Source organism: Lepisma saccharinum, chromosome 16 (assembly GCF_977018435.1).
Source record: "Lepisma saccharinum chromosome 16, izLepSacc3.1, whole genome shotgun sequence".
Taxonomy (NCBI): domain Eukaryota; kingdom Metazoa; phylum Arthropoda; class Insecta; order Zygentoma; family Lepismatidae; genus Lepisma; species Lepisma saccharinum.
Window position 1 is genome coordinate 32,683,619 of NC_139244.1, and position 18,842 is coordinate 32,702,460.

The 18,842-nt window shown below is 36.6% G+C and overlaps 1 protein-coding gene across 5 annotated transcripts in view; it reads left to right on the forward strand.

The window, feature by feature from the left end:
• Window positions 1-14,207: 14,207 nt before the first annotated feature.
• The window catches only part of Afti (aftiphilin), a 28,292-nt gene continuing 23,657 nt past the window's right edge, over window positions 14,208-18,842 (forward strand). For all 5 annotated transcript variants that reach the window (XM_083137952.1, XM_083137953.1, XM_083137954.1 and 2 more), the window contains exons 1-3: window positions 14,208-14,355; window positions 16,017-16,173; window positions 17,306-18,522. In XM_083137952.1, coding sequence (XP_082994078.1) covers window positions 16,056-16,173; window positions 17,306-18,522 — 1,335 coding nt within the window. In that variant the 5' untranslated portion in view covers window positions 14,208-14,355; window positions 16,017-16,055. The remainder of the gene's footprint in view (window positions 14,356-16,016; window positions 16,174-17,305; window positions 18,523-18,842) is intronic.

The following is an 18,842-nucleotide window of genomic DNA, read 5'->3' on the forward strand; positions in this document are numbered from 1 at the left end:
TTTTCTTATGGTACAATTCTATTTCATAATGAAACTAAATTAAGTGGAAACACCACACATAAAATCCTACTTCTACTATAAAAAGTAATAGGTTTGAAACAATATGTTATTTATAAGCCATTAAACAAATGTTTCTATTAATAATTCCAAATTCTGCATACATATAATCAGTGATTTTCTGAATAAAAATAAATTAACCTTGTTTGTCTACTTTCACATGGAATGGCTCAAAATAATCAATATAAGTAGAAGGTGCCAAGATGACATATGAGGGCCATTTTTTTTTCAATCTCCGATGGACCATAAAAAAAAAAAAGACGTGTAACAAAATGAATTTATTACCAAAAGTTATGTACATACCTGGTTACTTTTCAACATAATCGCCGTGAAGATTCAGGCATTTGTCATATCATGGGACGAGCTTTCGGATCCCCTCTGCGAAGAACGTTGCCGCCAGTGATGTGAGATGGGCAACTCAACTCTACAAAAAATATGCCAACGTAATCTACAAATAGAGAGATGAAACAGGTTTCGACCAAACATTTATTTCTTCCGATCACTCATAAATTGCTTTCATTATTTTTTCTTTGTTGTGCATCAACAATTTTGTTTTTAATGTTTTCTTTAGATTATATCATATTTGCTTCAACAATGTTATTGTCATAATTTTAACGTGCTTCATGTCACTTCTGACAATTTGTAACATATGTATCGTATATTTATTTGGTTCATTTCAGTAAGGGTTGAATTTTACTTGGTCTACTGCATTATATTACGATGGGTATGTGAGGTGGGGGGGGGGGGGGCAAGTGCAGGTCACCTGTTCCCCTCCCTGATTTAGCACCGCACACCACTGTTTTCAACCAATGTGAACAATTGTTTTAAATCTCTCTTCAGCAGATGGGGTCTAATTAGAATACAGAGAAACAACAGCTCCCTTTATTCAGAATTTATTGTGGAACAATTAGAGCTGGTGTAATACTACTGATTGTAGTGCAATGGGACATATTTGCAAGTACTTATACAGGGTCCGGCAGAACCGACTAAGCAGTTTCTATTGATTACCGCGGGAGCTGTGGTGGGGGTAGGCAGTTGCATGTGGTCTGCCTTTGTTCAGGCGTTGACCCCATTTCAGTAGCTAAGATGGTCTGGACCGGTGCACATCATGGTTTTGCCATTCGCGCATATTATGAAAACAACAGATCTGTGATCGCTACACAACGAGCTTTTCGGCGCTAGTTCAACATTCCACGCAACAATGCCGTTCCTAATGCAAACACAATTCGGTCGTGGGTTCGGCAGTTGGAGGAAACTGGTAGCACACTAAGAAGAGATACACATGGCCGACGCAGATCCATCAGAACACCAGAAAATGTGCAGCAGGTGAGAACAGCAGTTCAACAATCGCCGCAACGTTCTGCTCGACGACATGCTGTTGCATTGGGGATTGCAGACCACAGTTTGAGAAGGATTCTGCACTGCGATTTGAAGTTCCATCCTTTCAAAATAATGATTGCTCAAGAATTACGCCCAGCAGACTACGCCAACCGTAAAAATCTGTGTGAGCAAATGCTTGCTCAGATCCCTCCAAATGCAGCTTTTTTCAGTAGTGACGAGGCACATTTTCATCTTTGTGGGTGCGTGAATAAGCAAAACTTTCGCTACTGGGCTGAACATAACCCCCGCATTATTCATGAAAGACCGCAACATTCTCCTAAAGTGACAGTGTGGTGTGCCATATCACAATTTGGCGTGGTAAGCCCTTACTTTTTTGAGGAGGAAGGAGTGACAGTGACAGTGAATTCCACACGTTATGTTTTAATGTTGCAAAATTTCCTGCAACCCAGAATGGACGAGATTGTTGAAGAACATGGACTGGGGGACTTGTGGTTCCAACAGGATGGAGCTACTGCTCACACAGCTCGAATTTCACTTGATGTTTTGAGAGAAATGTTTCCGGGACGCCTCGTCTCTTTGAAGGGGTGATGTCCGGTGGCCTGCGCGGTCACCAGATTTGACCATTTGTGACTACTTTCTTTGGGGATATCTGAAGGAAAAGGTTTTCAAAAGCCGCCCTCACACCCTAACAGAGTTAAAAGAGCGGATTATTGACGAAGTGAATGCCATACCCCGTGATATGTGTGCAAGAGCTGCTCGAAACTTCAGGGATCGTCTACAACAATGTATTCATGCTGACGGCCGCCATCTTGAGGACATTATTTTCAAAACTAAATGAATGTAAAATCGTATAATGTACTAATTTAGAAAACAAATACATTTTTTCTCTATATATCCAGATTTACTTTTTATTGCTCCTTAAAACTGCTTAGTTGGTTCTGCCGCACCCTGTATTAGCATTCCTGGCTAGAGCAGATACATTATCCCCAATTTTAGCTCGTAGCCATAATGATAAGGATGTTATTTGTTTGTGATACTTAGAGGCACATATTTTTGGTAAATAAAGAAGCAAAATTTCGGTACAAAAACTGAGTCAATTTCGGGTTCAAAAGCGGTAAATAAAATGAAATAGCGGTGAAAAATTGGATGAAAAGTGGTATATAAAAATACATTTTGGTTTTAAAATTGTGAATATAATCCTAAATTTGATTTAAAAATTACACTTATTCCACAGAATTAACATTTCACTTCTAATAGCACATTTATGTAGTTATAAGAGTATTAAGTTTCTTTCTGTGTAAAGGAGTCCATTTTTGCTTCTCCAATATTAACAGCAGAATTAATCAATTTTCCGGGAATTGCATAACTCACAGGATACTTCAGACTTCAGAAAGTGTCGCATCGGTATATAAATGGTAAATTTCGTGTTTAAGAGTTAATTTCGCTTTTTGAAGTTCATTTCGCATTATTTCATGACAAAACATGGTCACAAAATGCACCTCACACCTTTCAAAAACATGAAGAATTAACACTACAATGTGTTTTTTCAAATTTAGTTTTTTTGTCAAAAACGAAATATGCATGCCCCTAGTGATACTACATAAAGAACTTGGGATTTTAAAACGTGGACTTGCTGGTATTTCTTTAAGCTAGTGGTCATCCTTACCAAAAAATCATGATAGTCACTCTTGCTCACTCAGAGTTAAATACTTACTAAATTAAAGATATTAACAAAAACAAAGTAACTATCACATGTAAGTGAAACTATTAAACCCTTTTACATCTCTCCAACAAATGAAAAATTCAAATAAAATATATGTATTCTTTTATTAAGAAATGACTACTCTTTTCCAATCAAAGGAGAGGGCCTCCCCGATGGCACAGTGGTAGTGTTGTCACCTTGTAATGAAGAGGACCTAGGTTCGATATCCAGTGGAGGCACATAGTAGTTCAGATTCCACTTTAAACTGTAGGTCCAGTCCCAATTAGCCTCACAGTGCATAAAGTAGACTTAAAACACCAATCAAAGGAGTTTATTTTACAAACTACCTTAAGGGTTGTAGGCTACATTCCAAATCAAATCATAAACTCTTATAAAGAAATTGGCCCAAGTTTCTCAAATACAATTTAACCAAATATCTTAAGCTACATAAAAGGCACTATTATACTTTAATTTGACTCTTGTAAGAGATATTGAGAAACAAAAGGGATGACAAATTATGGATTAGATTGGTGAAATCCTCAAGCAACATTTGTCGCTTCGGTGTGACCCCCCCCCCCCCCACCATGTTGCTTGTGGCCTGTTGTTTGGGTCTGGCACCTCCCGTAAACTGTGATGCTATTGTTAATACGCACTTGCTGCAGAAGACAAGGAATAAAAGTACAAGAAGTGTTTTGTTTTCCAACAGTAGTAAAAATACAGTCATTGTTTTCATTTATTTTATATGAAATTGTTTAATATATAGATATTTCCGCTTGCAAATACATTTTCAAGAATCATGCGTGCTTAGAATGTTTAGAATAGGTATTTTAGAAAGAAATGATGCAATAATATTTCCTTGAGTTTTGCTCGTGAAAAATTAGGCGGGGGAAAATGTGAAATTACTCGCCCCTACATCACCAAAACGGCGCATCCTAGAAGAAACATGCACAGATCCTTTTTTGTAGATAATTTTATGTATTGTAGATTAATTTTTTCATGGCTTGTTTTACGATAAAATGCTTTCCAAGCAAGATATTTGCAAAATACTGATTTTGGGTGCCATTTTTCAAAGATGGCGGCCAAATCCAGGATGGTATAAGGGGTCCAGCTTTCCCTGATTTTTTCCTTATTGTACCTCAAAATCATCCCTTGCATAACAGATTTTATAAGTCACCTACAATCTCCAAGGCATTAAATACCTAGTACTCGTGTTTTTTCACAACAAAATTGATGTTATCCCTTTTCCCGCTTCCAGTAGGGAGTAGTCCACTATGCTGGATGATGCAAGTGTCTCTGTGCACGTCACTCTTTCGTGACTGTGTAACCATCTCCAACAGTCCCCTAGGGCCTTTCCCATGGCACAGTGGTCACGTCGTCACCTTGTAATCGAGGGGTCCCAGGTTCGATACCCGGTGGTGGTTCGGATCCCACTTTAAACTGTAGGTCCAGTTCCACCTTACTGTGCATAAAGTGAACTTAAAACACCAACTCAATCAATCAATCCCAACAGTCCCCTGGTATGAGCCTAATTGTGAGACTATTCTACACACATATCCCAAAAGTAGAAATCACATGGTAGAAATGTGAAATTAGAGAATGTATGAGGAGTGGTACTGTCCATAAACATAAATTGCTCCCCTTATGAAATATTACGTCGTTCGGAAAGTAAGTTCCATCATGCAATAAAATGAAAAATATAAATAGTAATATCATGATCTTTATAGGGGTGAGAATATATACATGGTACAACATTCACACATAATCACCATAAGAATTCAAGCACGCATCACAGCGAGATACCAAGTTCGTTATACCCCTATCATAGAACGTTTCCGCCTGAATGGAGAACCATTAGGAAACTGCAAGTTTCAGTTCTTCGTCAGTACCATAACGTTTTTGGGATTTTCGGAGAGCTGGTGAGGGACCCAACGGTTACACAATTCAAATTTCAAATTTACTGTTACAATTTCATACAGCACAGTTCTGGAGATTTGTGGAAACTCTAATGACAGCTCAGACAAAGTGAATCGTCTGTTCTCCCTAATCTGCTCTTCCACTAAACGAACCAAATTGGGATTCACAACAGACGGTCGACCACTTCGTTCTTCATCATGAACACTAACCCGTCCACCTCGAAACCGTCTCACCCATCTTCTTACTATTGAAGCACTCATTATTCCTTCTCCATACACCTCACAAATCTGACGGTGGATATCCGTAACTGGAACATTACGTGCATCCAGAAAACGAATCACGGACCGTACCTCACACTTGGCGGGAGTTTGGATTGTCCGAAACATGTCAACAACGCACTACGCACTACTTTCCTGACCAACTTGCCTCAGACTGACGTCTGGACTTCATCAAGGTTGTGGCTACACAAGGCGCATGCGCATTCACACTGCCCCGCTTGCAACGCCACGGTATTCATCAGTGGAACTTACTTTCCGAACGACGTAATATATTCACCCCAAAGCATATTCCAAGATTGATTCAACAATGACTTAATATATGTGTAATCACATTTTATAAGATGTATAGTGACAAAATTACAAAGCACTCTTAGTACAAATTAGTGTAAAGATGCCATACATTGAACTCACCTTGTAATCAAGGGGTCCCGGGTTCGATACCCAGTGGAGGCACATAGTGGTTTGGATCCCACTTTAAACTGTAGGACCAGTCCCAATTAGCCTTACTGTGCATAAAGTGGACTTAAAACACCAAATCAACCAATCTAGCCATACATTGAACGTAATTTAATGCTTAAAGCAAGCCATTTTTTATGTACATCTGAGAGTGCAAGGGTTCTCATGTTAACACCCAAAAATATCAATTTGGGCTTCCAAATAGAATGACTAGCAAGGTAATAGACTTTGTTCGCAGCCAAATGGACTCTGAGCATGCTTGAGTTGACTCTAGATAGGTTCTGTCAGGCACAGATCATATGTCGCAGTCTCAGGAGTCTAGAGCAAGGTTGGGCACAAATGCAGAGAAGGGGAGAAAGCAAGTGCACGGAACTGATAACTGTAGACGCATAGCTCCCTCCCCCTCACACATTCATTGGTCCAGCCATCTCGAGTCACTACTTGCGCAGAAGACTTGTTTCTGTTCACTTTCTCCAGAGACCAACAGCTGTGATTGGGTAGCAAAACTATGGAGGGCAAGGACAGTTTACTTTCTCTTGGCTGACAAGGCTTAGCATTAAGAGGCCATAGCGCCTCTTATGCTTAATACTAGGTATTTCATGATTTCCTCTGTCTTTGAGTTGCATAGTCAACTGATCCCAGTTTATGTTGCATGGCTCCTTTTCCAATCCAGAGGATCCAGGAGGGCATTGGAAGGAGATATACTTGGACACGGCAACCCAGTTCAAGCTAAGTTAAATTTACATATGAAGGTATTACATACTCGAATATGAAAACAATATATCCATTGTTATAAGGGTGCAAAATCCTGGGGATGATGATGCCAACAATATTGACCTCAAAAATTTCCAGGGGGTTAGTTTTTGATATAACAACAAAATATAAAGAATCAGTTTTGATTTCTTACGTACTTTACTAAGCATAACATCGAAAAAACACAAAATAGTGTGGTTGTGACCATAGATGTCCAGCCTCCGGAGGCTGGGCCTCAGCCTCCAGGACCATTGCGAGGCTGAGGCTGGAGGCCAAGATTGAGTTCGGAGGTTGATGCCATGTGAAGCAAAGTTCCAGTTTTAGTTTGGAGGCTGAGATGGAATTCGGAGACCGGAGATCGACCTTGAGCTTGGAGGCTGAGGCCAAGTTGGAGGTAGGAGGCTGAGGCCAGAGGTGGAGATTAAGTTCAGAGGATGAGGCCAGAAGCAGAGATGAAGTTCGGAGGCGAAAATGGAGTTCGGCAGCTGAGGCTGGGCCTCGCAAGCATATCAAATGAACTGCTCTCCATACACGATAGTAGAATCTGATCTCACTTCCAATGGATTGGATATGGAATTATTATGAAGTTCGGACTTTGTGAAACTGTCTTTGTCCTTCAGAAAGGAAGCCCGCCTTCTGCCAGTTGTTCATATGAGCCATGCCATAGGTGATTTTTGGCCTCGACGGTAGATTGCATTCCTTTATTTGCCATCTTGCTTGGCTCTCTGTTGCGTAGGGTGCAGTCTGTTCCTTTTTCTCTGTTTTACTTTTGTCAGATGTTGTCGAGGGTATTCTGGATAGAAAGTCCGTAACTTCTGGACTATCTATAAACCACATCCAGAAATTGTACAGTTGTTTTTGCGTGCCTCCTGTGAAGGAAAGGACACTCCTGTTTGCCACCCCTGTTAGGAAACGCAAGGACAGCAGACTATACCTGAGGTGCTTATGTTCTGAAAAAAAAATAAAAAATAAACATGTTCCATACATCAGAAAATTCTATGTTAAATCTAACATGATTATTAATATTGTGTAATCATTAGCCCCTTCTATTAACACACACACCCACACACAGGATTTCCCATGAACTGTTGAAGAAATTGGCCAACTTTTTGCCAGTTCAGACCAGAGATGTCCAACTTCCGGAAAGCGGCCCTCATGAAGGAAGTAAAATGACCATCTCTGGTTGAGAGTTCAGAATGTTTTCTCCCTTTTAAAAGATTCACAGATTTACTCTGTAGCAATAACAATATGCGCACAAGAAAATAATACAAGTCTAAGTATAAATTCTAATTATATTAAGAGAGAGCAAAAATGAAACAAAAGCTTATGTATAATAAAACTATTTCAACTAATTTGTAATTTATTGACATCTTTAACCAGTTAAAAGGAATTAGTTTTGTACTTTATAAAATCTGATATATATTTAAAAGTATTTATAAAATCTTATATGTATTGAAAAGTAACAAATTAATTTATTCATGTGTATTTAATTTAATACATAGGTAATAGTTTTTTTTTAATATTTAGCAATGAATGGGTAATTTATATTCGATAACATTATAAATATCCACTACATCATTATATATATATATATATATATATATATATATATATATATATATATATATATATATATATATATATATATATATATATATGTTGTGTAGATTAAGATCTTTCTCGCCCAACTAGTCATCAATGATTGTTATCAAACGGAGTTGAAAAAGTCGATCTTTTCCCTCAACATATTATGGGATAAATTTTATAAATGGGCTATTTATTCTTCAACCACCGCTTCTTTTACGTATAATAATGAGAAGAAAAGAGCACGATCAGATTTTGAAAATTTTCCGAAAATTTGGGGGTTTAAAAATTTGCATAATTGGGTTGCGTCACTTTTGAAACTCTGTACTATCATAGGTATTATATTAACCCAGGGCTGTTTCAGTCTTATGGGAGATTGGTTGACCGTAGTTAGTATTCTGTGTTTCTACTGTTCCTCGCGAACCGGCTGAAGTCAAATTCCTGTCCATATTCACGAACCTTTTCTTGTACTAAATTTTATTGCGAGAATGTGAGTAGAATACGTGTAATATTTAAAAATAGCACCAGCAATGTACGTATTCTACAACTCTTTCATCTACACACTATTTAGTTTTTAATTTGGATAAGTAGCTTCATCCGGCCGACCAGTCTGCTTAAATTTTGAAATTATGTCTTCTGATTCTTGTCATTAGAATATTATTTTGGGGATGCGGTAAGTGTTGCCTAATGTAGTTAATGAAATCGTAATTTAACATTGTATGAAATCACTGCGTAATACTTATCAAAGCTTTTTTTTCAAAAGTCATAAAGAAGTATCGCCAAACGCGAAACAAATTTCCGTTCATTTCATACATCACTACAGGCTTGCATTCAGTATCGAAATCGAACTTTCTGATTGTAATTGTGTATCATTTGTTGTGTAAAATAAAAACTCAGGAATTTTAATGAAATGGTAATAATATTATATACTGTTCTGTAAGGGCCAAGTTCCATGTGTATAACTTAATCTGTGATGTTATGCTTCTGCAATAACTTATTTTTTAAATTCCTCTCGTATTTGCTTGCTTGCTTGAGTGGTTTAGGTGGACCAGGTTTGGTTCTCTTACCTTTATAATTATACATACGCGCGGAAATAATCAGATAATTAAACATAATGATCCTAACCTACTTATGTTATGATTCCCGTAATTATTTTGCTAGTGAAAATAACCCTACATGCTATTCTCACCACCTGGTGAAAATAGTCGCAGCCTTTTTTATTTGTATGTAGCTAATCCTTAAGGATCATTTGAGGTAAATGCAACTTTGTATTGAAAGCAGCATATTTTCAGTTACTATTTTCACCAAGTGGTCAACCTCATTTTTGTGCTATTTTCACCTAAATTCATTATTCCTCATAATGTGGGAATTATTTTATAAAACATTCACGTTCTCTTGTAAGATTTTGTTTTGCATTGCTTGTTAGGTTCTATGTCTCAAAAAATAATCATCTATACCATGTGATATCACTGCTCTCTCTAAAAAGTGGTAATAATAATCAATAATCAGCATTTTTAATTTGCAAAAATTGACAATGTGTGAAATATAATAGCATCTGTACTTAATAATAAAGGTACCAGTTTCATAGATCGGAGACACATTAAAATCAGATATTTTGTGTTTTGCATGGTTCGTACCTACCAATTGCGTATTGCGGAACATAGTTCAAGGTGCCATTGTGCGTTTTACACAAAAACAAACACTTTTTCTACGCATTTATCTAAGTGCTATCGAATGGACGTAACGGTGCGATATCGCTTACTTGGTGAATGATATCGCTTCTTTTGTTTTCCAATATCAGTGTTTTCCAACCTTCTTCACCGAAAAATACCTACTATCGTGTTCGTCACGTGTGCAAATTGTACATTGCTGACGGATAGCCCCACGAACCATTCCAATAAGGTTAGGTTAGGCAAGCATAGTTTAAAAAAGGGGGGGTTGGAAACACTGACATGATTTCCCGGTCAAATAGATACCACGATGAAAGAAAATACCTTGACTAACGTTGGAAACCTTAGAAAAACTCATTTCCGTAAGTAGTTTCTTCTGTAAAAGTGAAGAAATGTGTCTCCGATGTATGAAACTGTTACCATAATAATAAAAAAAACCTGCTGAAAATAACTTGTTCTGCTCGTCCCAACACCTCATGAATGTAGTTGCACATTTTTTTTTATTTTGAGAATAATTACTGAAAATCATGGTTCCCATTGTATGAAGTTTATTTTAGAAGCTATACAAGAGAATGAAAAGGTGCTTTCAGTACTGCAAACAACTGTGGGAATAACTTTGCAGTTCGGAGAAACCTTTCTGTGGAAAAAAAACAACACTTCAGAGTGTGATCATTTCCACAATTTATCTATTTTAAGATGAACATTTTTGTGTTCAGTAACATTCATGTATCATGATACACACAGTACAGTAGTTACTGATATAACAGATTAATCAAGTCCAGTGAGATGTATGAAAGTAAGTAGTCTCTGCTGCACACTGTTTATGCTGTACTTCATTAAATACTAGTTGCTCATGTTATAAAACTATGCGTAATAACTACAGAAAGGAGGTATGGAGTAGCAAGGTCCAATATGAATTTTTCATTTTTGTAATGGTGCTCGTATGTCCTTAGGATAAAGCAGCCAAAGTTGATAATGAAGTCATGCATTTCTTAAAGTGAGTACATTATTTTTGTTTGCCATAGCTTCGGTCGACTTTATTTTTGCAAAGTGTACTCTCATTTATGTGGTGAGCACTCTAGCATGTTGGCTACTGAAATGTTAGTGTCACCAGGGAAACTATGTTACCCATTGGGCAGTTCCCAGTACATATTTTTTTAATAGTATTTGAACATGAAAACGCAAGAAAATTAATCCCACTGTACAGCACTGTAGAGCATTTATTTAATTTCTAGGAATTATCCACCTGTGCGCATGTTTTATGCACACATCAAGATAGAAGAGATACAAATGCAAAGTCCGGTATGGGACTTGGACGTGGGAAGTGTAATAAATATGGCACTTCTCTGTTTGTCTCGTATCAGCTGGCACAAAGTTCATCGTGGAGGGAAATAAATCAACATTTCTTCATTCATGTTCAGCTATTTAGTAAATGATGATTATTTGGTTTTTAAATAAGCTGTTTTATGTAAGAGATATTGTAGATATTATTTTATATATATGTAGATATTATTTTTGTTAATATTTTCTGTGTATTTTTAAAGTAGAAATATTAATTTTCAATATTACCGGTTTTCATTCTTTCAATTGCTTTAAATGCTGAAAGAAGTCTTCAAGGAACAACTATTAATTTTCGAAAATATGTTTTCATACTTTTCTTTCAGTGTAAAAGCATATATGTATAGTAGGTGCTACTACACTTGCTACAATAAGGTATGAAATTTCACTTCAACTTAATGGTCCGTGTCATGACAGTAAATTTGTTAAAGGCTGAACTTTTTCGTAGCATTCAACCTAGTACTTTTCATTTATTTGATTTTTGAGAAAACTTCCGAGCATTCTCTTGGTAATTATTATATTTTTTTCTGTGCAGACTAACCTATTTCTAATCAGTGCCATAAAGTATGTGAACTGATCCCTGACAGTATTGAAATTTTTATTATCGAATGGAGTGTAGTTGCTGTACGCAGTAATTTTTTCCGTTTTAATATGTGGCAAACAAAATCTTTTTTATTGATCGGTGTAAAATCTTGCAATACAATCCTGTATAGCCGAAGGATCAATCAGGGAAAAAATATTTTTGCAAATATGGATTAGCATGACATAAATCATTCTGAATTCTTGTATACTTATTTCATTCTAGGAATTATCCACCTGTGTGCGTGTTTTATGCACACATCAAGATAGAAGAGATACAAATGCAAAGTCCGGTATGGGACTTGGACGTGGGAAGTGTAATAAATATGGCACTTCTCTGTTTAAGTCTCGTATCAGCTGGCACAAAGTTCATCGTGGAGGGAAATAAATCAACATTTCTTCATTCATGTTCAGCTATTTAGTAAATGATGATTATTTGGTTTTTAAATAAGCTGTTTTATGTAAGAGATATTGTAGATATTATTTTATATATATGTATATGTAGATATTATTTTTGTTAATATTTTCTGTGTATTTTTATAGTAGAAATATTAATTTTCAATATTACCGGTTTTCATTCTTTCAATTGCTTTAAATGTTGAAAGAAGTCTACAAGGAACAACAATTAATTTTCCAAAATGTTTTCATACTTTTCTTTCAAGCATATAGTATGTATAGTAGGTGCTGCTGCACTTGCTACAATAAGGTATGAAATTTCACTTCAACTTAGTGGTCATTGTCATGACGGTAAATTTGTGTTAAAGGCTGAACCTTTTCGTAGCATTCAACCTAGTACTTCTTATTTATTTGATTTTTGAGAAAACTTCCGAGAATTCTCTTAGTAATTATTATATTTTTTTCTGTACAGACTAACCTATTTCTAATCAGTGCCTTAAGGTATGTGATCTGATCAGTGGCATGCCCAGGATTTTCGAAAGGAGGGGGTTATGAATAAATTTTTTAGTAGTCAGCACTCATTTTGCCATCTTTACCTGCATTTGATGTTCTTTTTTTTAGGGAATACTGGGCCAAAGGGGGGGGTTATAACCCCCACCAACCCCCCTTGGTCATCTGATCCCTGACAGTATTGAAATTTTTATTATCGAATGGAGCGTAGTTGCTGTGCACAGTAATTTTTTTCCGTTTTAATGTGTGGCAAAGAAAATATTTTTTATTGATCTGTGTAAAAACTTGCAATACAAACCTGTATAGCCGAAGGATCAATCAGGGAAAAAATATTTTTGCAAATATGGATTAGCATGACATAAATCATTCTGAATTCTTGTATACTTATTTCATTCCATGTCTCCACCCAAGAATAAAAAAGTCACCTATTTTAAGATTGTTATTTTCGTATGATGAAGATTTTTTAAAAAAATGCTTTTGGAGGAAATTATATATTTCCGCTCAAAGTAATAATGCAATTTCAGGAAGTTTTGGTAATAGTACGTTTTCCATATAATTTTCGTATACTTTTATTTTTGTTTGATAGAAATCAATTTTAATGCGAAAAGTTTGTAATTAAACGAAATCATTGCATATAATTAATTTCCGCCACTTCTAACTACGTTTAGTCAATTTGCGCGTATAATTTATTATACACGCAAATCGGCTGAACGCGGTTAAAAAGTATCGGAACGCGAATGGTACGGAACACGATAGTGTTTTGTCGTTTCGAGCAATCCGCGAGTCCTTGCGCATAGTGTTCGTCTTCTGTTTTTTCCCCGACGGTGCTGCCGTCGGTGGTCGCGAGGAAACGACCTTCCAGTGCCGCCATACTGTCAACCATTTTTAACCCGCAGCTGTAACATCTTGTAGTAGTATGTCTATGTATTAACCACTCGCAGAAAAGTGACGTACCGTGGGATCCATGAGTATTACCGTGCAAGTTGTCCATGGCTATTTTCATTAATTTTTCTCTTACATCCCATGTGTTGTTAAACGATGGATTTTTATGTATGCTGGTGCAGAAGTTGTCAAGAGCTTGTTTTGATTTTTTTCTTAATTCTTGGAGCTCTTTTTGGGCCAAGTAAAGTACACGAACATGGTGATGGACAATTTGGACGGTAATACTCATGGATCCCACTGTACAAGTACAAGTACGAAAAGTATACACACATTTGCTATATTATCTGAAGAAAACTGCGAAATTAAATAACTCTCCCATTTTTTTTTAACGTAATTTGTCTCTACTTACATTGAGGAAATTAATGTGTGCGTAAACACGAATGTTTTACCGTTTAGCATCGCAGAATAAGGCTCGTATTATCTCGGAGGCCCTTCCCATGTTTGTGAGAGAAATCCCCCCGTGTACCCCCGGATTTCGCACCTTGATGAGGATGCAAGAGCATTGACATTATACAATGTATAGGGAAGAAAACTGCTGCATACTGTTATATAAAGATTGAACATTGCAGACACGAATTTGTTTCACACAAGAAACTGTTTTGAAAAATGAAAAATCTACTCTAACCAAAACAAAAAAGAAAAGTAATGCGTGTGAGTGTGTGCGTGTGGTTCGTCATGAATATGTAAACTGTGGCAGAATGTGTGACAGGCAAGAATCTGTGATGCGCCCAGTGTGTGTTCTGCTTCTTGTGATAAAAAAAAAGTGCAGGAAGTGGAAGAAAGGTTTCGGGAAAATTATCGTGGTGTAAGAAGAATATTAAATGTAATAAGAAGTGTAAGTACAACATTTTCCGCTGATTGGTTATCAATTAGAACGACACGGGGTAAAATTTGGAAAATAAATGTTCCTGCCCTTTCGTGTCGGTGATGTGTTGTCAGTAGTGACAGAATGCTCCCATATGATTTGAGCTATATTTCTGAATAATGCCAAAATAGCAACCATTTCTTCGCTTGCAATTCATAGCTACCCATGGATGCAAATATACACTGAAAATTGCCAAAATATGTGTAGGAAACGATGAGAAAGGCGATAGGTAATAGAATGTGCAAGTCAATTTTCCTGAACGTTACAACTAATGCCAGCTTTGGATACTATTTCATTCGCTCATGAATTTGCAGAAAGAAACTTCTGGAAGCAGTGCCATCAAATGCTTCTAATGTTTCGGTAACACATATCTAGATAATGTTGGAAAACAACATTGTGACAATTTCAAACTTTGTAAAAGTTGAACGGATGCTAATAAATCAATCCATTACATTCACAACATATGCATTTACATGGATTATTAGACTTTGCCAAAGTAGCCTAATCCTTTTAAGCCCGTTTTTGCCACACATTCAATAGGGCGAAGATCAGGAAACTAGACTTGTCACTTCCAGAAGTTAAGGCCAGTTACAGAGTAGCTACCCTCTCACCAAATACTATTTGTGTTTGAGATCAGTGTAGAATAGAATTTAAAATTATTCCTGATTTCCAGTCATAGAATTTAAAATTATCTCTGATTCCAAGTTTTCCACACTCCTGCACAAATTTCCCATCAAAATTTCCAGATAATGTTCCCGGTAAATCATATTTGCCATAGCTATGACTTAAGATGACCGGACCCCTCTCCGATTTTCTTCATATTTGACATACTTACTAATTGAGGCCTGCTAATGACGAATCTGAAGTTAAAATTTGTCGGAAACATCTAGAAATTGCAAAATAATTGCGAACCATTGATGCTAGCCCCACGAACCATTGACATGTGGTTAGGTTAGGCATAGTTAAAATTTGGTGTGGTAGTATCTGTATCTAGAAATTGCAAACCATTGATGCTAGCCCCACGAACCATTAACGTGTGGTTAGGTTAGGCAAACATAGTTAAAATTTGGTGTCGTGGTAGTATCAGGAATATATATATTTCCTTGTGAAACAACAAATTTCGAGAAAATCTACTGTTTCCATTCCGAAAACTAGCTACTTATTTTAGCTTATTTTGCAATTTCTAGACTTTTCCGACAACTTTTAACTTCAGATTCGTGATTAGGAGGCCTCAGTTAGTGAGTATGCCAAATATGAAGAAAATCGGAGAGGGGTCTAGTCATCTAAAGTCGTTCCTTGCCATATAATCCATTTCCCCCACCCAAGCTGATGTATGTATCCCAAAATCATCATATTACTAGTACCATACTTGACTTTGTTGTATAATTTTAGAATTGACAATATTAGGGCTGACTGAAAAAAAGTGTAGGTAATCACTCGCTTTCGGAAATCCTGGGGCAGGCTACTTTTTTTTTTTTCCTTCAGCTGCTTGCACATGACAGCTGGCTTTTGTGATAAGTTAGGCATATGGAAGTCTCAATGTCTGCTCCAAGTTGCACTGCTGCTTTTCAAGCACTTAGTTCTTCATTTTTCATTCGAACATTTCTAAATGTTGAATTTTTATTTTTCAGATTGGTGCATGAAAGACAAGAATATAGTTTATGTAAACAATGGAGATACCACCCATGGTATCCCTTACACCACCTCCATTGGATGATGATGCACAAGATGATGATGACGACGACTTTGGTGAATTCACATCGGCAAATTTGTCGTATGATATAACAGGTAACATCTGTTCCTCCTTTTCAAAGATAAAAATATATGTTGGGAGAAGTTGCGCATCATGGACTCCTGAAAAACATATTTATAATTTTTATTTCAGTTTGGCATAGTAATAGATCTGTGTGATTTTGAGTACTCATTTTCTGTTAGTTATTATTGTAATATTTAACAAATATATGACGTTATCAGTAACATGATCATAATATTGAATAATTTCACAACAGTCATATTTGACAAATAAACTCCCTTTATTCAATGTATACATTAATTAATTATTTATTTGCTGAAGGTTCAATAAATATATTTGACATTTGACATACTCTTATTAAAATCAGGAATATCCCCTCTGGTTTTAGGGGTTATTTGTTTATTTGTTCGTTCTATGAATGAATTTAGGCTATTACTATTATTAGTTTCAGTATGGATCACATAAATGATACATTGCAAACAACAAATAAGATTTGATCTGTTATCAAAAGGATAATTTTAAGCTCAGTGTTTCTCCTCTCTCCTGATCAGCCTTTGATGTTAGGTCTACGTTGAAGTTGAAGCATGCCAGAACTCTACGCGACATCCCTTAACATTTACTGCTCTTAAAATAAGTAACCTAAACAGTAAAGCTGCTGTGTGTTCGAATCTTCTCGACGACGGTGTAGCATTTTGATTGTTGGCGCAATTAGCCAAAAGTAGCAGAAAGACAACGCAAAATAACAAGTTTCTATCAAGAACTTGAAACAGTGTTGCCGTGACACTAGTTTAGTTTAAAAATTCCATTGACTTTTTTTTTTTTTTTTAGCATAAAATGTCTCAAATTTAGATTTAGTTTTCAATCTATCTTCTAGACTTTTATAAAACTGGACATGCTGAGGATTTTTTTAAAATATGGATGGGACATGCCTGCTAAATGGGATGTATGGTCACCCTATACATAAAACCTGTGAAAGTGTTGGTTAAGCTAGGGGCATTTGTTGTATAATAATTTAATTGAAACTTACTTGATTGTCATCTTTATCACCATGTACTGATATTCTTGATTTTTCTTGTTGCGGAGGACAGGTCAGAAACAAAAAAACATATTTAAAAGATTACTATTACGTAATTGTGATCAATTTAAATAAGATCTTTCTTGTTGCAGGGTTATCTGAAACATCTGCTCAGAAGTGTAGGAATGATGATGTAGTGCCACAGACTTACAATGATGCCATAAGTTCAGCATCTAACGATATAGAGAAATCCCAAGTTGATGCAGAAGAGCAAGGCAGTATCAGATATGTGCCTGGTGAAGAAGTTGGTGATTGTAAAGAACAATCTGAAAACTTAAGTGAGTGCAGTGTAGGTACCAAATGCGGAGTTGAAACTCGCGATTGCCCTACAGGCATTCCAAACCCATGCCAGCAGGAAATTCAAGACAACACTAGTCAGGATTCTGTAGTTTCGGGAGCAACTGATTCTGGTTTGTGCAGCGGAGGAAGCCAGCACAGTGAAGAAACTTCTCCGACACCTCGTATTGAGGAGGGTAGCAGTTACTGTAACATATCTCACAGTGAGGGGGAGGTAATGCACTCTGATCAGAGTGATGGCGACATGGTTGTTACTTCAGTGCAAGATGAACTCGGTGGTGGTGTTGAAACTGCAAGATCTGAAATGACTTTTGAAAACAATTACGTTGCAGATCGACAGTTTGGTTCAGAACTTGATTTAGGTGAAACATGTGATGATGTAAGTGATTCCGTATGCGATCCTGCATGTGGTGAGGGCATAGATGTTGAAAACATTAAACCTTATGCTCCGTATAAGCCGATAGAGGCAAACTCATCTTTTACTGTTGTTAGGGAATGCGTGAGTGACTTGTCAGATGGAGAAGCTGCGTGCCATAAAGATGCTTTCAGTGAAATTGCATCATCTAGTGGCCATGTTGAAGTATTTTCAGGTAGCGAAGAAACAGTAGATCCTAAATTGTCTGGAGAATTTGAAGTTGATGGAAACGGTGGCCATGATTTTGGCCTAGGATCTACCACTGAGAGAAGCCGTGGTTTCTGTGCAGATGAAGATGACTCAGCAGTGTGCGGTGGCAATATAGCTGTAGTGCAGAAACAAGAAGCAGATGCATGTGTTGATTGTGCAGAAGAAGCAGAGAATGATTTTGCTGACTTTGTTTCTGCTCAGGATTGGAATGTGAACAGTGAGGAAGAAACATTCACAGAGTTCCAAGCTGCAGAAGAAAAAACTACTTGGCCCTCCACTACAATTCCTTCCCCTGCAGGTGATACTGTTCCTGTGGTCGCATCCAATGAACATGTGTACATTCCATTATCATCTCAAGATTTCCAGAGTGATTGCAACCAAAGTCAGGTAAAAATGCTTATCCTAGTGTTCATATTGCAATAGGGATGGTCATTAACAAACCTTAGTTGTTTTTTTATTTTATTTTTTGTTGCCAAGAACCTAAAACACTTTAGGTTGTAACTGCTTTATTCCCCATTCCATACACACAGAAAATTATTCTATTGAAATACCATATCCCATCCTTACAGCAACTGATGTGAATATTGAATTGATTTGTGATTTAGTTAATTTATTTTTCAAATAGTTAACTTTTTTATTATTTTACCACTTGAAGCTTATAGCTAGATATGTGTTAGTAACTTGTTGCAACTCCTTTTAAGGAGAAA